Here is a 24,260-nt window from a genome sequence, read left to right on the forward strand (position 1 = left end):
TAAAGTAATTACGCAGATGTATATGAATGGACCATATTAGTTTTCACTCCCCTTTTACAGACAACAGGACAAAAGCCTTATAAAGCGAAAAAAAAAAAAAAAAATATATTACTCCAAACGGTTGAAGAAATATAAAGCGGAAGAACCCTAAAACTAAAAAAATGATTGGTAGACGTTATTTCTTATAATCCCTTGTATGTTATTGAAAATGTTAGGATTAAATATGTTTTTGGTCTCTCAAGTTTCAGTGAAATTTGAAATTAGTCCCTCATCAAAACTTTTGACCAATTTAGTCTTTCATCTTTCAAAATGCGTGAATTTAGTCCTTTTAACCAAATTTTGTTAAGTTTATCTAACGTTTCGAGCGCATTTCATGATAGTATTTAAGTTAACATTGAAGCAAAAATGTGTCAAACAGTATAAATAATTTAAATACTATCATGAAATGCGCTTGAAATGTCAGATAAACTTAACAAAATTTGGTTAAAAGGACTAAATTCACGCATTTTAGAAGATGAAGGACTAAATTGGTCAGAAGTTTTGATGAGAGACTAAACCCAAATTTCGCTCAAACTTGAGGGACAAAAAACATATTTAACCCAAAATGTTAAATTGCGTCACAAAAAGAGAAAATAAAATAATTTTAATCGGTAAGAAAGTGTAAAAAAACTAATGTGAAAAATCACAGAAATAAGGATTGGCCATATAATTAATGTTTGCAAAATTATTCCCTTCTCCACGATTTCACCTGTTAATGGACACTAATCAAGGTCCTTCACTATTGAAACACCTAATATCATTCACTGTTAATTGACAAAAACATTTATTATGTTATTTTAAATTTAAATATCCATCATTTAAAAATCAATCCCATATAAAACACGTAATAACAATTCGAAACACATCTCTATAAGCATTTAAGTTTATAAACAATGTCATGTCAATCAACATGCAATTTAAATGATGTGTCATATATATATAAACTCATGGACGTTCTAATTGGGTCTCATGCGCATTTTCTGCAACCTTCAAATGAAATGGCTTCACAAAGATACTCCTCAATCTCCTCGATAAGCACAAATCCCAATTATTCCTCGTCTTTACATTTCAACAGATAAATTTGTTAACTTAAATCTTTATGTACCTTAAATTAAACAAAAACAAATACCCTCGGACGTGTGTTCAACTAAGGATATAGTTTATTCCCTTTTCCTGTTTTCTATAATACAATACTGATATGTAGATGAACCAATAATCTAAATACTCATTTTTAAAAATTCTATATTTAAAGATTATTAAATTAGGTGAGGTATGTAGCTAGAGAAGGTTCCACACCATGACCACTTTGGACAAATATATAATATACCCAAAGTGAAATGTGAGCATGTGATCAGATTTTTATATGATATATAGAGTCATTAACTTAACTGTGTAGATTCACAAAAGATGGGGAAATTTAAAATAATGCAAATACAACACCCGTTTAAATAATATATAAACTTTATCCTTATAAATTTTATTCTTTCTCTGGTGTACCCGAACCACCATTTTCCTTTGTCTTCTTTAAATTAAAGTTGAAGAAATCCACAAAGTTGTAATTTTTCATTCAAGAGCTAGTAGGATTGCTTTAAAGTTCTCCACGCCTTTCATTCATTTTTATATATAAGATAATATTGCAATATCATTGAACACGTGTTCATTATAAGAGTTTGAGTTTAACGCATTATAATGTAAAATTCAAAAATGTTTGGTTTGTGTTATGTTATTATTCTTTGTCAAAAGATGTTATATATTTTTTCATTTAATAAGTTTAATCATATAAACTATAATTAAACTTTCTAATTAGAAGAAAAAGTTGTGTGTTGTTAGTGTCATTGGGTTTAACGCTACCGAAACTCAGAAGCATAAGGAAGGAATCAACCATGCATGCACTGTGAGAGTAAAAGTGGGATTTTCGTAGATCTCCACTTAATGTTCATTATTTCCGTTCAAGTATTGTCCTCAAACGTTTCCCTTTAGGACAATGAAGGGTCACCTAATTATCAAATCCTCCTAATTAATATTTACTAGTATATTAATTCATTTCTAACGTGAAAAACAAATGTGCTTTTGCTAGCTGTAGTTCCAATCTCTAGTTATAAGACTTTCATATTATGTTTCAAGTGCTGCTTTATCTGTTTTAAAGATTCACAGAAATTAGAATCGTTGGAATTCGACAAAACCTGTAAATTTCTAACTAGAAAGAGCTTAGCATATCAACACAGTGACAGAACACAACTTATAAAGGTGATTATATCATCAATAATAGATGGATAATCATCATCCACATATTTTCATTGTACTCGTGAGATTTGATTATATCAACCTCTAAATCCTGCACGTTGCAGCTAGTACATATCAGCTATTATCCTTATATAATAAAGCCTGATGTATATGAGTTATTTTTATATATACATATAAGTATTTGTATATATATACATATTTTGCACACCCTTCAGCTCCAGAGAGAAAGAGACATATGAATATGAATCTCTTTATCCTTTGTAGTTTGTACTAAGTTTGAACAGTGCAGATGAAGAAAAAGTGTGGAGGACCCACGCACCATACTTTGTTGGGGTAGGATGACGCTGCAAAAACTTGGTTGGTCAATAAAGGTTTTTGTACTGTATGTCCCATCGGTCAATCGGCCAAAGATAACCCTTAGAGGACCATCGGTCAAACGGTTGAACATACAAGTCACGACTTAACCATATTCATGCCATCGGTTCATCGGCAGAACAACAGCGATGAACCTTCTAACCTCGAGGGCCCATCGGTTCATCGCCAGAACAACAGCGATGGACCTTCTAACCTCGAGGGCCCATCGGTTCATCGGCAGAACAACAGCGATGGACCTTCTAGCCTCGAGGGCCCATCGGTTCATCGGCAGAACAACAGCGATGGACCTTCTAGCCTCGAGGGCCCATCGGTTCATCGGCAGAACAACAGCGATGGACCTTCTAACCTCGAGGGCCCATCGGTTCATCGGCAGAACAACAGCGATGGACCTTCTAATCTCGATAGCCCATCGGTTAATCGGTAAAACAGCAGCGACGGATCTTCCTAAGCACCTGTCGGTTGATCGGTAAAACACAGATTGTTAGCTTGTTGGAAACATAACGTTATCAACCCAGCCAAGCGACCGTCGGTCGCACAGTTAAATAACTTAAGTTAATAATTATCGGTTAAACGAGTCACTAATCTTCGTTAAGGGGTCATTGGGCCGTGATTAAGAAATCCTAATTGCAGGCCCATGTCGAAAGCTATAAATAGGGCCCAAAGGTAGGTTGGTGAGGATCTTAATTTCGCATTTATTATAGCTGATATTCTGATATACCGATCGGCCCTTTCTGACTTAAGCATCGGAGTACTTTAGGCAGGTACCCCGATCGTCGCCCCAACCGATCGAGCTGAGGAGTGGATTTTGCTGAAGTTACTAGAGAGGAGAAGGATAACGTAAAGTGAAGAGGTTCTTCTAGTAGGCTCTTGGTCCCTACCCCGAAACATTTTGGCGCCCACCGTGGGGCCGAGCAGTCTCCTTTGAGAACATACCCATATGGTGACCACGAGGAACCGAAACAGCAACATGGACGGAGGAAGATTGGCAGATGATCAGGCGGACACTAGAGAGATGATACGAGCGATGCAGCAGAGAATGGACGAGATGCAAAGGAACTATGAAGCGCAGATGCAGATTTTACGAGAGGAGAATGCCATCCTAAGGCAGAAGGAAGATGGAATCCCTTCGACGCCTACCGTGCCCGACCCGAACAGGCTAAGTCGAGCACAACAGCATCGGGAGGCTGAACGGGTGGAGAGTCGCCTTCCACCTACGGGACATGAGCAATCACAACCAGCTCGGTTTGAAAGGACACAGGCTTCGAGGGGAAATCCGTCACAAACGGTGGCGGAGAGTTCAGGAGCAAACAACGGGGGCCGCCCGTCGCACCGACCGATCCCTGCGTCGGGGTCCTCCCCCTTTACTTCGTATATTTTGGAGACGCCGCTGCCGGAGAAGTGGAAAATGCCGACTTTTGACAAGTACGACGGCACGACCGATCCAGACAATCACATGCGGGTCTTCATGCATCAGATGATGTTCCACGCCGTCAGCGACCCCATCTGGTGCCGAGTCTTCTCGACTTCGCTGACTGGGGAGGCGTTGGAGTGGTTCTCCGAGCTACCGACCGGTTGTATTGACTCGTTTGTCACTTTGAAGGCAAGGTTCAGCACACAGTTCGCGCCCCTGAAACCAGCCATTCTGACGGTCGACAATCTGGTGAACATCCGACAGGAGGACGGAGAATCGCTGAGGAGTTACCTTGATCGGTACAATCGGATGTCGGTCAAGATAAAAGGCCTCAGCGACGAGATTGCGCGACATCACTTCTCTTACGGACTCCAGCCGGGAGTTTTTGCGGACAAGATAAGCCGTAAGAAGCCGCAGACGATGGAGGAGATGAGGGAACGCGCGGCCAAATTCATACAGATGGAAGACATGCAGGAGTTTAGGGTGAAGAAGAGGGAGAAGGAGGATGCTGCGCTCCCAAAGCCGACCGTTCCTAGACCGAGCAAACCTATAGCCCGACCCACCGAAAGGAAGTCACCAAAGTTCACAACCTACACTCCTCTGGCTGTTCCCCGAGCCAGGATCCTGCAGGAGGCCTTCAGTGCCGACTCGCTCCCAGCGATTAGGAAGAAGCCTCCGCCACCCGACGCTGACGGGAGTAAACATTGCCAGTACCATCGGACAATCGGGCATACCACCGAGGAGTGCCATACACTCCGCGACAAGATAGAAGAACTCATTCGGCAGGGACACTTGAAGAAATACATTCGGCAAGATCGTCCCCCGCGGAGTCCGATGAGGAACCGAAGCCCAATGAGAAGGGTCCCCCCACCCCGGTCGGAGAGAAAAAGAGAGCCCGAGCGCGAGAAACAAAGGAGAGGACCATCCCGGTCACATCGGAGTCCAAGAAGAAGCCGCAGTCGTAGCCATGACAGACCCCTGAGGGGTTACATCAATACCATTTCTGGAGGGTTCGCCGGAGGAGGATCGAGTTCCGCGGCTCGAAAAAGGCACGTCCGGGCGTTGAAGTCGGTCCATCTGGTCGAGAGAAAGATCCGCTCGATGCCTCCCATCACATTCACGGACGACGACTTCAAAGCGCCCGACCCAGATCATGACGACCCGATGGTCATCTCGATAGAAGTAGCCGAGTACGGGATCGGGAAGGTGTTGGTCGATCAGGGGAGTTCCGTCAACATCTTGTACTGGAAGACTTTCCGGAAGATGAACTTGTCGGAGGATCTGATCGTCCCGTTTAATGAGCAGATTATCGGTTTCTCGGGCGAGCGAGTCGACACAAGGGGCTATCTGGACCTGCGTACCAGGATCGGCTCAAGAAAAGACGGTCGAGAGGTAAGGGTTAGATTCCTTTTAGTTGAAGCTAACACCTCCTACAATGTGTTGTTAGGGAGACCCTGCTTGAACGCTTTCGGAGCGATCGTGTCTACCCTGCACCTGGCCATGAAGTTCCCGTCGGACAGAGGGACAATTTGCACGGTACACGCGGACCAACAAGTCGCCCGGCAATGTTATGCCGCGGGATTGAAGGTCGCTCCTTATAGTCGCCCGCGAAAACAACACCGATCGGAAGTAGCAATGACGAACCTGGATCCCCGAACGAACACAGAGGATCGGCTACAATCAGAAGGAGAGACCAAGGAGATCCTGATCGGAAGCCAACCCGGACAGCTAACGAAGATCGGGGGAGCCTTGAGCACGGAAGAGGAGGGGCTCCTCGGCGCAGTGATCCTAAGAAACAAAGATCTATTCGCATGGTCAAGCGCCGATATGCCAGGTGTCCACCCAGACGTGATGTCCCATAAACTAGCCATATTTCGGGAAGCCCGACCGGTCGCTCAGAAGAAAAGAAAGATGGGAGAAGAAAGAAGGAGGGCGGTCGAGGAAGAAGTGAGAAAGCTAGAAGGAGTTGGTTTCATCAGAGAAATTAAGTATACCACATGGCTAGCTAACGTGGTCATGGTAAAGAAGACGAGCGGGAAGTGGAGGATGTGCACAGATTTCACTGATCTCAACAAGGCTTGCCCGAAGGACGCCTACCCCCTGCCTAGCATCGATCGGCTGGTAGATGGAGCCTCAGGACACAACTTCCTGAGCTTCCTGGACGCATATTCAGGATACAATCAGATCCCCATGTATGGCCCGGACAGATCCAAGACGGCGTTCATCACGGACCAAGCAAATTTTTGCTACGAAGTCATGCCTTTCGGCCTGAAGAACGCCGGGGCAACCTATCAGCGGCTAATGGATCGGATCTTCCGCGGTCAGATCGGTCGGTCCATGGAGGTGTATGTGGACGATATGGTCGTGAAGTCGCAGACTGTCGAAGATCATGTACGCGACCTCGGCGAGGTCTTCCACCAGGTGCGCAGATATAACATGCGTCTCAACCCAGAGAAGTGTGTCTTTGGGGTGCCGGCGGGGAAATTCCTGGGCTTCATGCTGACCTCCCGAGGCATAGAGGCGAATCCGGACAAGTGTGCTGCTATTGCTGAAATGAGAAGTCCTAAGAACTTGAAGGAGGTTCAGCGGTTGATGGGGCGGCTGACTTCTCTGGCACGTTTTCTGCCCAGGCTGACAGAAAAGGTTAGGCCGATCCTGAAGATCATGAAGAAGCAGACTACGGAGAAGTGGGATGATCAATGCGAGGCGGCATTTCAGCAAATAAAGGAGGTGATCAGCAGTCCACCAATAATGAGCCGACCGGTGGAAGGACTTCCTCTGCAGTTATACCTGTCGGTATCAGACGACACGATCAGTGCGACCTTAATACAAGAAGTCCCGGAGCAGCGACCTGTTTATTTCATCAGCCGAGTTCTACAGAGTGCAGAAATGAGGTATCAGTTGATAGAGAAGATAGCCTTGGCACTATTGACGGCCGCACGCCGGTTGCGCCAGTACTTTCAGAGTCACCAGGTGATCGTCCGAACCGATCATCCTATAGCCAAGATACTCCGGAAGCCCGACTTGGCTGGTAGGATGATTGCCTGGTCGGTTGAGTTATCGGAGTTCGGCCTCAAGTACGAGCCTAGAGGATCGGTCAAAGGGCAGCATTTGGCCGACTTTGCAGCCGAACTCCACGGACCGGTCCCTTCGTCCGAGCAAACGTGGGTCCTCTTCGTTGACGGGTCGTCGGACAAACGAAATGCTGGAGCAGGAATAGTAATTGAAGGACCGAACGGCTTCACGGTGGAGCACTCCTTGCAGTTTAAGTTTAAAGCCTCCAACAACCAAGCGGAGTATGAAGCGCTGATCGCCGGGTTAAGACTAGCAAAAGACCTGGGCGCGACGAAGTTGAAATGTAACACTGATTCGAAGCTCGTGGTCGGGCAGGTGCAGGGTGAATATCAGGTTAAGGATGATTTGCTGCTTCAGTACTATCACAAGGCCGTTGAAGCCATGAAAGAATTCGAAGAGGTTACCATCCATCACATCCCCCGAGCGGAGAACGCCAGAGCCGATAGGCTATCCAAGCTGGCGGAGGGAAAGGAGAAGGGCCAATTGAAGACAATTATCAGGCAAACCCTGATGAGACCTTCAGCGGGAGAATGTGCTGCAGTGGATCGATCGGCTGATTGGACCGGCGAGGTGCGAGAACTCTTAAAGAGGTGCGAGGCTGGAGAGGAGGCTAGGCCGACAGAGAGAAGGCGGGCACTCCGGTTCGTGATCATTGGAGAAGATCTATACAAGAGAGGCTTCACAGCGCCGCTCCTCAAGTGCCTATCAGCAGACGAAGCGGAGTACGTCATGAATGAGGTCCACAATGGCATTTGCGGAATGCACACCGGTCGGAGGACGATGAAAGCAAGGATACTCCGAGCGGGATATTTTTGGCCGACCATGGAACAAGACTGCGAAGCCATGATACGCAAGTGCGAGGGATGCCAAGCCCATGGAAATGATGTGAAGAAGGCTCCGACCGAGTTACACAGCTTAACAGCTCCATGGCCGTTCGCTCAATGGGGCATGGATATCGTCGGACCTTTCCCGGTTGGCCGAGCGCAGAAGAAATTCATACTTGTAGCAGTAGATTACTTCACTAAGTGGGTCGAAGCAGAGGCTTTGGCTAATATTACCGCTCGGCAGGTTCACTCCTTCGTCTGGCGCAACATCATATGTCGCTTCGGCCTCCCCCACACGATCATCACCGATAACGATCGTCAGTTCATCGACAAGAAGCTGAAGGACTTCTACAAGCAAGTGGGGATACGACACGTAACCAGCTCGGTCGAACATCCACAAACCAACGGCCAGGCTGAGGCCATGAACAAGGTGATAGTGGCTGAGTTAAAGAAGAGGTTGGGAGAAGCCAAGGGAGCGTGGGTCGACGAGCTGCCACAAGTCCTTTGGGCCTATCGGTGCACGCCTCACGGGACGACGGGGGAATCTCCTTTCAACCTGACATACGGTACAGACGCCATGCTGCCGGTCGAGGTAGGGGAACCGACCCTTCGGCGGGAAATGCAAGACTTGGAGGTGAATTGTGGACGAATGCGCGAGGAGTTAGATTGGACGACCGAGCGAAGAGAACGAGCAACCGTGCGAGCTGAGGCGTGTAAGAGAATGGTGGCAAGAAGGTATAACGCGAAGGTCAAACCAAGAAGTTTCCTCAAGGGAGATTTAGTCTGGAGAAAAACCAATGACGCCCGAAAGAAGTCAACACAGGGAAAGCTAGCACCAAACTGGGAAGGCCCGTTCCGCGTGACCGAGAGTTTGCAAAACGGAGCCTATCGGCTGGAGCACCTAAACGGCAAAGAAATACCCAACACATGGAACGCGTCACACCTCAAAATGTATTACAGTTAATTATCAATAAAATGAGCGTTTCATCCAACTTCATCTAACAATCTGACTGACGGGGCTCCCTACGGGACCCAAGCAAAGCCTGACCGATCGAGACAGGGACCTCCAAGAGGAGGTCCCGCTCCGTCAGCACCGATCCAAGCGATCTAATTACCCTACGGGTAAACGAGTGACACGAGCTGTCCTAATCGATAGGGGTATAACACCAACGACATGAAAAACAAATTTAGCGCGCTAAGGTCAACCGCACGGAACAGGTAATCAAGATAACAAGTGTTTAACGTTTGTGCACCGCTCGTCCGGTCAGTTCAATATTAAGCGCAACAAAACAGAATTAACAAGATACGCAATTACACGGCCGATCGCCAACGCTGGAAAACAACAAAAGTACGGCCGATCGCCAACATGAAACAATAAGCAAATAAAAGCATGAAAGAACTACCAGATGAAATAAAGGAGCTAAAAATTTACATAAGTGTTTGTCAAAAAATAACCTAATAACCGAGCGAACGCGATCCATCGAACGGTCGATCGGGTTCGATCGGTTATATCAAAAATATACAAGTAAAAATTAAAATAATCTTATACAGGTGGGTCATTGACCTCGTCCAGCCGGTCGAAGACCCTCTCAACCTTCCCATCAACCACCCCCATGTGCACGTCGAAACGGTCGGGAGAGCAGTTATAGTAGAAGACCGCCAGGTCGACGGCACTCTGGAAGCCCGCTTCATACTGAGCAAATACTTGCTCGTCGGCCACTCCCAGCTCGGCCTCCAGATCCTTCGCCTTCTTCTGCCAATCTGAAGCTGAACCGGCGGCGGCCATATGCTCCAGAGTAAGATCATCGAAGCGCCGCTGGAGCTTGCGCAGTTCATCAGCGGCTTCACCCGCTTTCGCTTGCTCCGCCTTGATTCGATCGTCTGCAGCCTTCAATAGACCAGCACACTTGGCGTGCTCGGCTTTGATGCCGTTGAGCCGATCGAATTGAGCCTTCAGGTCAGCCGCCGACGCTTTCACCTCGTTGAGCTTAGTCTTGGCCGCCGCAAGCTCCTTCTCCAAATCCTCTATCCTGCTCCGCTCGGGGCGAGGAAACTTAGTATACAGGGCAGCCAGCCTGAGGGTGAGCTCCCCGGCGGTCCGAAGGGCATCCTCTTCAGACACGTCCTTCAGCGCCTCAGTCATTCGAGGTCCCAGCTGAAGGAAGACCTCTTCATCAAGGCGTACGCCGCCGCCGAGGAAAGCGTCGGCCAGGGATCCAGGTGTCTCCCCCCTCTTTTGTTTTTTCGGTGGACGGTCGGCCGGGGGGTCGTCTTTCTTGGACTTCTTCCCCTTATCCCCGGCAGCGGCAGCAGCGGCAGCACCCGAACCAGGCGGCTTCACAACAAAACGAGGCCGGGGGACGGTGCCCGAAGTCCCGGCAGGAGCGGTGCTAGCCGGAGCCCGACCAGTAGAAGGGGCTGCAGGGACGGTCGTCAGCGGCACCACTTCCTCAGCAGCATCCTCTCCCCGTCGTCGAGTCTTAGCGCGAGCCAGAAACTCAGCGTTAGGAGCGGTCGACCGAGCCATTATATCTGCAAAACAGCAAAGTAAATAAGTTAACTGCGATCAATATGACAATCGGTAATATCAGAACAACTAACCATAAACCGCCCTCGGTAAGTCCGGGGAACGGAGGCATTGGATCAGCGGCCGCGGGGGGATCTTGTCGGGCAGGGTCTTGAGGACGGCTAGGTCGGCCCGCTCGGCCGGGGTCAACCGCTCTTCAGCCCATGCATCCGTGGGAGGTGGGAACACCGTCCAGTAGAGCGGGAATTTAGGACGATCCTGCTCGTCGAAGATGTATCTCCTCCCCTTGCGGGGAATCGCGACGTTAAAAAATCCGGTCTTGAAACCCTTGTAGGAGGCAAGGTAGAGGGTGAGCAAACTCTTGTTCGCCCCGAGGAACGAAACCCAACCCTTAGACGCCGTCGGTCGGGTCTTATAGAAATGAAGGAACAGAGGCATGGTGGGTGTCAGGTCGGCCGCCCGGCATAAGACGTCGAACGCTTGCATAGACGCCCACGCGTTCGGATGAATCTGCGTCGGTGCGCACTGGATCTGACGGAGGACTGCCATCTGCCAATCGGCGAACGGCACGGTCAAACCCAGATCATGGAAAAGGCATGCGTACACATAGAAGAAGTCTAGCGTCGCCTCTCCCTTCCCATGGCACACTCTCTCGTTACCCGCACATACCTTAACCCGAAGGTGTCTATCCTCTACTTCCTCGCTGAATATCCTGGTCCGCTCGACCAAATCCCCCAGGTCGTTACCCCATCGAAATCTGGTCGCGAGGGTGCGCGGCTCATAGGGGGCCCAATCATATCCCGATATTTCCTGCAGATCGGTGTCGTCCCCCTCGTCGCCAACGTCGATCCCTATGATGTCCCCGCTGTCGTCGGAAATAGCGACTTGCTCCGCCGCTTCCACGACCGGTGGCTCGGCCTCAGAACTGCCACTTAGAAGAATTGGGGAACTTGTTGCACCCGACACTCCCCCGAGCGAAGTTCCCGACTCAGACGACTCAAACAGGGCGGAGACCGACCCAGCGCCCCCAGACCACCCGACCGCTTCACCCGACAGACCCTCTGAACCCGATGCGCTGGAAGACATTTTTACCTGCAGATAGAAGAAAACGATCGGAAGCTCGGCTAGAAAGAGAAAGGAAAGCGTGAAAATAACGACAGCCACACAAACCTATTTATAGGGGGGACCATATGACACATGGCAGCCCCGGAACCCTACGATCATATTCAGATCGACGGTCCATGCTTCGCGACGCTTCAAATCATAACTGTCAGGCACGATCCACGAGGCAATATAACCGTTGAGAAACGCTGGCGGTCAATCGACACCACGGTCTTGGTAAAACCTCCTCGCTTCATCTCCATCGCTCGAGGCTGGGGGGGCTTGTGTACTGTATGTCCCATCGGTCAATCGGCCAAAGATAACCCTCAGGGGACCATCGGTCAAACGGTTGAACATACAAGTCACGACTTAACCATATTCATGCCATCGGTTCATCGGCAGAACAACAGCAATGGACCTTCTAACCTCGAGGGCCCATCGGTTCATCGGCAGAACAACAGCGATGGACCTTCTAGCCTCGAGGGCCCATCGGTTCATCACCAGAACAACAGCGATGGACCTTCTAACCTCGAGGGCCCATCGGTTCATCGGCAGAACAACAGCGATGGACCTTCTAGCCTCGAGGGCCCATCGGTTCATCGGCAGAACAACAGCGATGGACCTTCTAACCTCGAGGGCCCATCGGTTCATCGGCAGAACAACAGCGATGGACCTTCTAATCTCGATAGCCCATCGGTTAATCGGTAAAACAGCAGCGACGGATCTTCCTAAGCACCTGTCGGTTGATCGGTAAAACACAGATTGTTAGCTTGTTGGAAACATAACGTTATCAACCCAGCCAAGCGGCCGTCGGTCGCACAGTTAAATAACTTAAGTTAATAATTATCGGTTAAACGAGTCACTAATCTTCGTTAAGGGGTCATTGGGCCGTGATTAAGAAATCCTAATTGCAGGCCCATGTCGAAAGCTATAAATAGGGCCCAAAGGTAGGTTGGTGAGGATCTTAATTTCGCATTTATTATAGCTGATATTCTGATATACCGATCGGCCCTTTCTGACTTAAGCATCGGAGTACTTTAGGCAGGTACCCCGATCGTCGCCCCAACCGATCGAGCTGAGGAGTGGATTTTGCTGAAGTTACTGGAGAGGAGAAGGATAACGTAAAGTAAAGAGGTTCTTCTAGTAGGCTCTTGGTCCCTACCCCGAAACAGTTTTGTTTCTTGAAAACTAGGATATGCCATATATACGTGTGTTAGTGGAATCCTGTGTAAGAAAGTAGTGCACCTTAAATTTGCTATGTATACGTTATACGTTATAAAATACATATATACAAGAGTTATTTCCTACTTCAGTGGTGTACGTAGTTCTTTTCGTATTGGGTTTTGAAATAGTTCCTGGTCTTCGGGCTTTGCACTGTTAAAAAATGAATGTTGTCTGCTGCAGCTGCTGGTGCTTCCTGAGAACCTGTAATCAGATAAATAGTGAGATGAAGCAACAAAAATGGGACTAAACATTATATTTAATTATTTTCACATTTCCCACTTGTCTTTATCACGCAGCAAGAAATTACTGAGTTTAAATTTGATAATTGAGATGGAGCTGAAAAACACTTGAACAAAGCCTGATGGTATGAGGCTGTTTGTGTAATTTTACAAGTGTTTTCCAGATTCTTGTTCAGAAAAATCATTGATACTGATCTGATTATTTGTAGCCTTAGAATGACTTTTAGAGATTGCTAGTTTTAGAGATTGATCTTTTAACAATCAATATGGCTCACCAAACCATGATGAAGAATGCTATATTTGTTACATATTTGTCTTACTACTAAATATAGTATTAATAATTAGGAGGTCTTTATTACAAGTCTCTCTTTCTAATAATAATAATGATAATAGAATACATAGATACTTAATTATTAAACAATTATTAAACAGATTTCTATTTTTCGTATTGGAATAGAACCATAGTAAGTAAATGATATTTTACGAAAAAAGTGATTACAATTTATCTTTGTCTTTATACATTTAAATAAAGAAAGTTGATTTTTTTTCTTTCTAAAACAATTTATAAATTGTATACTTATTTTCCTAATCTACCAGTACTGAAAATAATGAATATTTATGTTTTGTATTAACGAATAATGTAAAGAAAACTTAGAAAATTATAAATAATGAAAATTAATTTGAATACATTAGTAATACTTTTTAAAAAATCAACTAAATTAATTGTTCTTATTATATAATTAAATTAAGTGTCCTATACTACAGAATAGAAAGAATATAATAAAAATAACCACTATTGAATGTATAGTAAGGGCAGCACCATCCCAACCCTATAATTTATCTACCAAAAAAATTGATGTACAATAACAACTCCACGAAATTAAATGGAAAGATTAAGGCTGTCTGTAAATAACTTAAATTAAATTCTTAGTCATAAACTCCTGGTAAATAACGTTTTACAAATTTGAATATAAACCTTACTGCAATACGCTAAAAAAAATTGTTTTGATTAGTTCTTCCATAAAGCTTACTTGAAGAAGCAAAAACAGATCTATAAAATATAAAAGGTCATAACCCCTTTTATATGCCCAAATATAAATTACCTTAACATCTCAACAAATATTTTAGAGTTAAGCAATGTACTAATCATATGCAATTTTCACCAGTGGAATGACGTGATTTTGTTTGTTACACGACAATTAATAAAATCAAAAAGAGAAACTATAGTGCAAGTGATAGTATGCTGCAGAATCTGCAATAGTATGCTGTTCCTGTTTGGAAATGGATTATGCCGCCCTCTAAAAATATTTACTCTTCAAGGGATGCAAACTACATTTGGCATGCCTTTAATTATCAGGGCAGGTGAAGATTACTGGATTCAAAATTCAAATACTACAGCACCAAGGGCTACAAAAGCCCAAAATATAAGAATACCTATGATAGCAGCTCTCAACAACTGATTATATTGACCATAAAAGCCACCTTCTAATTCATTGGAAGGACGCAACATTGGAGGAGCCTCATTGTCACTGTCACTGGTGTCCTCCACCCTGTCTCTCCTGCTGGTCCCAGCCACGTAAGGTTGCAGCATATCCTGTTGGTCAATGGTAGAGCATTTCATGCAAGTGCAGCAGCCTCCAAGATATGAAGGCAGTGTTGGCAGATAGTCAGCAAGAACTTTCTGGTACATTTCCCCTTCTATTTTCAACTTGTTTCTAGTAGCAGGCTTCAAATCCTGACTCAGATGCACGGATTATTTTGTTTAGAAAATTGCATTTTATGTTATAGATCTAATGCTTTGGTTATTACTTACTATTATCTAGGTTGGTGTGTTACAATCCAATGATAAATGAAATGCACTTTCCTAATGATTTTGGCTGAATAAACAGAAAGGAGAACTTACCTGAATAAAAGACTGGGCAATAACACGAACACTGGCTGGCAGTTGTATGACAAACATGCAACCAAGACGATTGGGAAAGTGGTCTCGCAAAAGGGAAGAACAAGATCTCATCATTTGCATGGGAATTCTCACTGGAGATAAACCATCACAATCCACCAACACTGTAATTTGAGGGTTGTCTGCATCAATCAAGTGCAAGACTCCATATTCTACCTGTGATACTGAAATAACTATTAATCAAATGTAAAAAAAAAAAAAAAAAAAAAAAAAAAAAAAAACTATAGAACACGAAAAGTACTACGTCAAGAAACAAGACTGACTGAAGCTCCGTCGAGAAAGGGAGAGCGAAGAAATAATTGTCTCGATTCACAAAAGCAAACATGTGAGGAAATTGACAAGAAAAATAAATACGACATTTAAGAAAGAATAACTTACTTACTGCCTGAGCAAATCGAGGTCTATCTTCCGATGGCAAAGTATTGCAGGCTAACCCAAGCCTTACAATTAGGCAAGGTCTGCGCTCCACGTCACACCCATGCCAACACACCAACTTTGTCCACATTTTCTGTTCTTCCTCAGAAAGAATTCTGTAAGTCTCTCGCCATCGTATGGTCTTCTTTATTGAAGTAAGAAAGCTAGAAAAATCATTATTAGAAGCTGCATAAAATCTCCTAAGCTCGTCATCATTGATTCTGCATAAACACCCACTAAATCACGGTCTGTTGTAACAGGAGAACAAATAAATATGGCTGTGGATATGCTATTGCTATCTGAACCGGAAGTACCTGACTCTGATTTTTGTACCAGCTTAGCATTTGAAAAATATTTTAATATAAAAATGCGTTCAAAATTCAGTAGGTGATGTGATAAATTCAAATGTTACACAAAATCTCAGCAAATCCAATTCCATGAAGAGACAAAGGCAATTCTGAATAAATTATTAATGCACAGGAACCATAAAATACCTTTCAGGTAAACTAAGTCCTTGATTTTCAAGCTCTTGATTGAGTTGAGTCAACCACTTCTCAGATTCTAAATTATTAGGATTTATCAAACGCTGGCTGCAAAATGCAAGAATTGAGGAAGCTTAAACGTAGAGAAAAATTATCAAGATCGTAAAAAACCCACAATGAATCTCAAGTTTCTCCTGAAGGAAAATCTAGCAGCATTATATTCAGTAGATAGTTTTCATATACCTTATATTCAAATCAACCTGTAAAGGAGATAATTCAGAGTATACTGTTGCGTCTTCTGAACTACAATTTGACTTTCTATCACTACATTTTGATTTATCAGATAACAACATTGCAATTGACTGATCAGAAAACAATGTTGCAATTGAAAGGGCTAGCAACGGTCTTGATAGGACCTGACAGAAGAGAGATTTATTAGCTATCTGCTTTCATGATTATAGCTAAACTAGGTACATTTGGAAAATATAAAGTACATGGTACAAACATTAACGGGAGAAGTTTTCAATCAATTTGATCCTCAACCAAGATGATAAAAGGGAGCACGGGAAGTATAGTAGTATTTTCATCAATATTATTCAAACATCAATAATATCTTCATTCGCTTCTTCATTAAATAGGTAAAATGGAAAGACATATTGGCCTTTCCCTTTTCACTCTCACCAATTTCTAAGACATCACAAAGATTTTCCCAACTAACACATTTTTCAGGTCAGTATGGTACATGCATCCTGAGATATAGCGGAGAAAATTTGGTATATTGGTGTAGATCGATATGAAATAAACGTTCCTAAATTTTTTAATGGTGATACCTAACCGTCTGTAATTGAAAATGACTTTTAAGAAATATTGTGCTATGTCCAGTAAAATGTTCACAAATTTATTCAGATAAACTTTGATAAAAAGTTCACAAATTTATATAACGAACCTGCATGTTGTCAACCAAAGCCTTGAAGGGTGCCCACCTCTGAATACATTTAAAAGGTGGATAACACAAGATTTGAAGAGCCTGAAGGCCTCGCCATACACATGGACATCTTCTCTTGGAGAACCTCCTTATGATCTCTAAAGCAGCAACTTTAAGTAAGAAAATTGTGATACGACCCACAACACTTCTTCCAAAGCGGCCACGGAGCAGCAAAGTGAGATATTCATGGTTTCTCTTAACAAAACTTTTAGGATGAAATTCAATTAGCAGATTTCTGTATGCTCTATTCTCAGTCATGACACTGCCAGATCTATGGGTCCTGCTGCTCAGTCAGAATAACCCACCGGGTCTCCTATGTAAACTGATAGCAGCCAAGTTTATCTGGTACAACAAATGAATCGTTTAACATACAAGAATCAATACGAAATGAAAATGTCTTCTGTATGTATCATGGATTAATCTAATAAAAAAAAATATTTCGAAGCCCACATATTGGCTGTGGAAGTAACTAAATAACAACTTCAACAATAATAACCACCAGTAAGCGATTAAAAAAATTTCCAGACAGCAAATATTTAAACACCAAATACTTGTTGTTTATATTAACTCATTACGACTTACTTTAGTGTTCATAGTAGCTTGTAATCAATATCTGGAGGAGACGGTTCTCCTAAGTGAACAATTAATTCCTAAAATCTAAGCAAATCCAACACATGAAAAGAGTATGCGAAGCAGAAATGTTTTACTTCTATTTAGTCCGATTACAGTACGTACAACAGGTACACCATCTTCCAAAGAGTTAATACAGTGATCAAAAGAAGAGAGAATACCGTTACCAACAACTTCTTTCAATCTATACGATGTGCAAGAATCAAGAGTAAGGTAAACCATTCTATTATACCCGCAAGATAACAATGATGCTAATATCTTATGCAATTCAAACAATATCAGAAAATTAAAATTAGGAGCAAAACCAGTGGAATACAAAATCAGCACTTCCCCCAAACATTATCAAACTCTACTGGGACCAAGTGCACTAAATTTATAGGAATAAATTGAAGCGGTAACACAGCATATAATGAAATAAGTTGCAAAACTTGACCTGAGATAGAATTGCAGGTTGAGAGCATCCATGGTTCTGGATCAGTCTTCCTTGGTCACCTAAAGTCAATGAACCCAGAGAAGGAAGGTTTAGAAATGGAGGGACCTTAACAGGTTTTTTAATTTTTTTTTTTTTTTGGCAATTGGGCCTCATTGTCACTTCATAATTTCTTCATGAATTGTTAGAAGATTCTAAGGCTACTCCTTCCTGCACTTCTATAATTTCTTCCTGCAGTTTCATACACTTTAAAATTTCAATTTTACCCTCTAGTTTAGGATAGAATTTTTATTACAGTATTTCAACTATTATTTATGATAACAAACTATATATTGTTCTTGATAGTTGCTAGAAAAACGACCAAAATAATTAAGTCCATTTCTTGAATAATAGTTTATTATCGATATAGAAAGCATGTGAAAAATCATTAAATAATCAATTATTGCAAGTTCAAATATTTTCTCAATAATAAGCTTCTTAAGATAACTAGCCATATTATTCTTCAACCAATCAAATGATGCTTGATCAATTTTTAAAAATTATCTTCAAGAAGTGCTCAAGTATCAACTAAATACATCAAACTCAATAAATATACTTAGGATATAAAATAACTAATGTAATGAAAATCAAACAACACCCATTTGACCACATATTGCATCATCAAGACAATTATTTTTAATTATTTAAAAATTCTATAATTAAGAAATTAAAAAGATATTTCAAGTGAATAAATTATATTAAGTTGAAGAGTGATATAAAAGGATGGTAGCGAAAAGAAGTTGACATTTGTGGACCCTGGAAAGCTAGAGTTGGTTTCAAGTCACAAAGTGTAAAGTGATGTTAAGGATGGAGAAAGGTTTTTTTTGTAGATGCTAAGTATAACAATTCTTCAAGTTAACAGAAAATTATAAAAATACAAATTTTTGAAACTAATTACATAAAGTCAAGCAGAAAAACTAACGTAAATTAAAAAACTTCATAATTGTTGTCTTTTTCCTTGATTTAGTTCACTTGCTACAGGACAAAAGAAAAAAAAAAGATAAAAAAGGTTACATAAAATTAAAATTGTTTTCGCCAAAATTTCCTAAGGTAGCAAAATTATAAGAAGAATAATGCAAATTTTGCGAGCTGCAAAACATAAAAAGAAAAAAGTAAAAAAGTAAGCCGTGAATGATGCGAGAATTTGCTTTTCTTTATAAGATCATTTAGAGCAATTACATAAATAAAAAATTTCCATGTTATACAATATAATATAATTAGTATTAGAAATTAATTTATTTAATCTACATGTTTGAGCTTGTACCAAATAATGTTAAAATATGGGGATCGTATTTGTTAGAGAATAAAAAATATTTAACGTTAAAAGTTTTAATAAGTCCAGAAAATAACATGGTTGCGTTCCACATATTATGAACATTATAATTTTGATATTTGCAGATTATTCATTATGTATGTATGTGTGTGTTCGAAATTATAATGGAAAGTCGGAGCTATGAATTTTTTATAAAAGAATTATAGGTTTATCGAGTTGAACTTGAAAACGATTCTGGTAATTTTTGTTCAAATTTATGAAACAATAGTTATATAATAAACAGATACGAAGAATATAACAGAAAGGAATGAGAAAATTCAGAATGCAGGAGCAGGAACATCAACACTCAGATATTAAGCAGAAGGCAAAACTTGGCACCTAATTATAATTTGAACAATAAGGTCATGCAAATGAACAAACTAAATTTCTCATAAAACTAGTGACAAAGCACTTAGAATACAGTTTGTTTTTCCAAGACATGGCAGTCTCTACTCGATCCACAGTAACATGTGAACCAATGCATACATCAGTTCACAAAAGCAGAATGAGAATTCAGCTTTAAATCACAACATTTCTTGTGACTTCCGCACGCAACGGCTAACTTTTTTCTTGAATTCATCTCTCCTGTCTCTCCACTCTTTCTGCAACATAACATCATCACATCATCTTTAATTAATCACTAAAACATCTTAGCAACGGCAATATGTATTTCTAATGCCAAATTCTCAATTCAAAGTACTCAAACAAATGATACTGATGGGTAAGGGGAAAATTCAACTTTCTCAACCTTATATATGAGTCTTCTACCTTTTATATTACTTAATTTTCTCATTTCCAAAACCTTAAATAATAAGTTTATAGGTTTCCTATCTTATGTGTCGTTCAACTTTCTCATTTCTATCTAATATTCTTATTTTTATTCAATATGAGACTTATATTCACACCTAGATTCCCTAGGAATACCACATAATTAATTAGAAAATTAATATTACTGCATGCACATGTTAGTGAAAGGAATATCCAACTAACAGAAGAAATAAGAACGCATCCCCAATGTAGCAAAACAGGACACAGTATCCACACATCCACAACAGCTTACTAAAGCCACAACCCTTACAACTTACAACCTAGTAACATCAGACATAGATAATTCCAAATGCTTTTATTAAGTCAAACGAGACACATCAAGAAAGTCAATCAGGTACTAGTTTTCGTGTGTCAGACATAATGTCATAAGTGTGGCAGAGGGTAAATTAGTGCCAAAGGTCAAGAAGTCAAGGGCAGCCTAGTGGGTGTTCCCCACCACCTCCAGCATACCCTCACAAAAGTTAGTATCATGCCTAGTTATGCTACTTCTGAAGACATTGTTAATTTATACTAAGCAACAAGTTCCTGCAAAACATAATTTTACTAGTACAACATGTATAGCTACTAAACTGTACAAAATGATGGATTAATTATTTTGTATATTTAAATATTCTTCCAGGAATTTCTTCATAATATCCATAAATGTGAGGTAGGGATGGTGGAGCTATACGGTGCAGGTTTCAATACTTTCTTGTGGGACTGGTCCAGATTCACCTTTAAAGCTGATGGACCCATAGGGTATTGAATGTTATCTTGAAAGATGGGACAGGGTTGAGTTGAGAAAAGACCTACCCATACTGGCAATATTGCCAAGCCTGGTGAAATAATACTAAAAGAAGCACTCCTATGCTTCTTTTATTTGTTTCTGTGCTTCATAACTCTAATTACAAAAATTCCGGGTTTTGCTTAAATCAGCAATTTGAGTATGGCTACTTCCATCATAAGCCTAGTCCGAATTAAACCATCCCATTTATATTATTTTTCCACCGTATTTAATCACTCGTGAAATTCATCCATACTAAATATTGAAATTATCTCACTGTCATCTAATCGTTAATAGGAGAAGTATTACACAATGTTTTTAAATATCTGCAATCCCCCATCTCACCCTTCATACACACTAGCTGTCTGCTCAAGTACTACGGCCATAAGTCAGAATTTCTCCACCACACATTAAATACATAACCATGAGAAAATAATCGCTGAAATAATTAAAACAATTGTAAGTTTACCTTTTCTTCTCTAGGATGCAAATAGGTGCCAAAGTATAACTGAGGGAAACAATGCAGATATAAAATAAAATCAAAAAATGGTAAAACTTACCGCGGCTTCAACATTGGCAGGAGATTCATCATTAGGACTAGAAAGCATCGATATGATACTTAATACTATACTTTCTACCTGCGAGTTAGAATACATAATATTAATTCATAAGCAGGTTTTAAATATATTTACAAGTACTATGTCAAACCACCAGTCGTAGACCAGAAGTGGCATACATTTTGCAAGAAGCAAGAAAAACCTGCAAAATTATCAAGAAAACCTTGAAATTTTTAACACACCAAATTAGTAGTAGACTACCATTACAAGTGCATGGTATGGAGATCTCTATCCTAGGATTACAATGTAAACTACCATTAATGCAATGCTGACAGTACAAGACAATCACAATAGGATCTAATCTAGGTTATGCATATAAAGAGAACAGAGGAACCGCCATAAGATGAAGCCTAGTATATATAACTGAGACAGATAGTTCTTGCCACATACGAATGCATTATATCAGTGTTTTGGAGCGTTTAGAATGCTGTTCCCGTAAATTTTAATGTCAAGTTCTACCAAGTTACAGTTTGGCATCACAGTAGATAGAGATCACACAGCAGGTAGATACGCAGCTAAACATGCTATATATCTTACCAAAGGCGCACACAGAAGCAACTAACGTTAAACTACACTAATCTACAACATTAAGGACACTGAATTGCACTTATTAATACATATACTGTATGTCTATATCCATTCATGAAATGAAAAGATTGAAAATCTATCTTCTTTTATTTGTTAAGTATGTCTTGCGGCTAAAAATTTGATGGAATTACTACAGATTAAGCACATCATGCATATAGCCAAACAGCAGGAGGAATATTATACAACAAGTGCATCATATGATTATCAAACAAAAGCATGAGGAAGGAACACTAAACAACAACAATCTCACATTTCTAGCACCAAATAAATCAAAACCAGCAATTCAAAGCAAGTCACCAGTTCTGTATAAGGCACAGTTCTCATTATTAAAATAAATTAATTAATTAATTTATTGTTTTTTGTTTGTACATACTGTATGAACAGGTGTCCAGCGCTCACTTGCAAGCTCATAGCCATTCGGATCGTCACCAGGTGGGTGAAGAATTGATATGCAAACTCGGCCATCAGGATAAACTGCAATTTGAACATCTTTAAGTTTCATGCATTAAAAAAGCATGATAAAAATGAGTCAAACTAACCATTGGGATGCCATATCTCAGAGGTAAATTTCACTGATGGCGGACTATTTGGATAGTTTGGTGGAAAGCTCATGATGGCATTAAAAAATCCCCCCTCACTACACAAAAAAAAAAAATTGACAAAACAAGAAAACATATTAGTGAGTAAAACAAAGAACACAAGTGCTATAAAAGACCATATAAACAAAATGAAACAATAACCAGACAAGATAATCCAATAAGGGAAAGTAAAGTATTGACTTAAATCATTTCTTGAAACAAATACAATCAAATGAACCCAGCCAAGAACAAACCAAATCAGGAAAGTGTCGTGGTCTGCAGAAACCGCAGCAAAAGTAAAAAGAAATATATATTATTTTCATCGAGCCAACGAACATCAACTATAATCTCGAGAATTAAAAAAAGCAACAAGAAGGGTCCATGCAAGAACCGCCTTAATGGATTGGATTCGTCACGAATAGGACAGAAAAAGAAAACTTCGAGAAAATTCTGAAGAACACCCCCGCCCAAATAAGCAATTAAAGAGGCGATCTTTAGGGGGAAACCCAAAACCCCAGAAAGCAGAAACAAAGAAATCATCACTACACAAGCAAAGCGAATCTAGAATCCGAAAAAAAACAACTGAAAATCGCAAAAAATTGTGTGAAAGAAAAGATTATCATTTACTAAACAGAGCTTACTAGAGAGTATCCGGAGGACCAATTACAGTGACGCTCCATTCAAAAATGTTGGTTTCGTCGACCAAACCCGCGGAAAATCCATCAACGGGGTTCTTGCAGAGATCTGCAAGCAAAAGAGAGATCGATCAGAAGGCCGCGGAGAATCCACGCAAATAAATCAAACAGGCAACGGAGGAAGGAAGAAGAAGGGATTGGGTGAGGGAGGACGCAGCGAAAGACACCTTTGAGCTGCTTCTGAAGGAGGAGGCTTGCTTGGGACGCCATCAACGAAAGGGAGGTGAGAAAGCGTTGAAGGGATGAGTTGCGTTGTGAGATTGAGAAGAAGAAAAAAAAAACAAGACAGAAGAGAAAACTTGAAAAGGTGAAAGAGAGTTGAATTGTATTTATAGTATGGTATTTCTGTAACGTAGATATGATAGATAGAAAAACCTTGTTATATATATATATGTAGCGAGAGAAAGATAATAATTATATAAAAAAATAAAGAGACAAAAGAAAAGAAAATGATTCCAATTTCCAACTCATATATCCATTAAAGGTGGTTTAGACTTCCCTCTTTTAAAATTATAATTAGTTTAATCTTGTAAACAAAATTATACTAAAAAGTAAGTGTTTATTACACCCACCAATATACTATTTCAATTTTTTTAAAATAAAAAATCGATAATGTTAATTCCAAATCCTAACATTGTAAAAGGTATAATTTGAAAATGTCATCTTCAAGTTTTCTAAATTAAAAAATAACATTATTGTCAATTTTATTAGTTAATGAAAAACATAAACAAATGTAGATTCCTACTTTTCCTATGAATTTATGTAAAAACAAACAAAATTTTCCTCATAATTTGACAACCTTTCATCGATTTACACCAACTAAGTACATATTTTTCACCGTATACGATTTGCGTAATTTTGAGATCGATGCACCTTGATC

At 41.1% G+C, this 24,260-nt stretch overlaps 2 protein-coding genes and 1 pseudogene across 3 annotated transcripts; 1 reads left to right on the forward strand and 2 right to left on the reverse strand.

Moving 5' to 3' along the window:
- Nucleotides 1-3,625: 3,625 nt before the first annotated feature.
- Nucleotides 3,626-8,932, forward strand: LOC114170403 (uncharacterized). Its single transcript, XM_028055881.2, has one exon. The coding sequence runs from the start codon at nucleotides 3,626-3,628 to the stop codon at nucleotides 8,930-8,932; it is 5,307 nt and encodes a 1,768-aa protein (XP_027911682.2).
- A 5,257-nt stretch (nucleotides 8,933-14,189) lies between these two features.
- LOC114183308 (uncharacterized) lies at nucleotides 14,190-18,121 on the reverse strand (annotated as a pseudogene). The gene is made up of 7 exons (XR_014994994.1): nucleotides 17,964-18,121; nucleotides 16,862-17,242; nucleotides 16,159-16,331; nucleotides 15,928-16,023; nucleotides 15,398-15,654; nucleotides 14,963-15,183; nucleotides 14,190-14,794 (listed from the first exon to the last, which is right to left on the reverse strand). The product of XR_014994994.1 is annotated as an uncharacterized LOC114183308 (transcript).
- A 1,504-nt stretch (nucleotides 18,122-19,625) lies between these two features.
- LOC114185294 (ubiquitin-conjugating enzyme E2 7) lies at nucleotides 19,626-23,605 on the reverse strand. The gene is made up of 6 exons (XM_028072949.2): nucleotides 23,548-23,605; nucleotides 23,327-23,429; nucleotides 22,647-22,744; nucleotides 22,481-22,581; nucleotides 21,463-21,540; nucleotides 19,626-19,913 (listed from the first exon to the last, which is right to left on the reverse strand). Exons 1-6 carry the CDS (start codon nucleotides 23,588-23,590, stop codon nucleotides 19,836-19,838), a joined length of 501 nt encoding a protein of 166 aa, XP_027928750.1. The 5' UTR covers nucleotides 23,591-23,605; the 3' UTR covers nucleotides 19,626-19,835.
- Between the last annotated feature and the right edge of the window lie 655 nt (nucleotides 23,606-24,260).

The sequence above is a fragment of the Vigna unguiculata genome, chromosome 5, assembly GCF_037176805.1.
Source record: "Vigna unguiculata cultivar grain cowpea cultivar isolate G323 ecotype 2 chromosome 5, ASM3717680v1, whole genome shotgun sequence".
In the NCBI taxonomy this organism is placed as follows: Eukaryota; Viridiplantae; Streptophyta; class Magnoliopsida; order Fabales; family Fabaceae; genus Vigna; species Vigna unguiculata.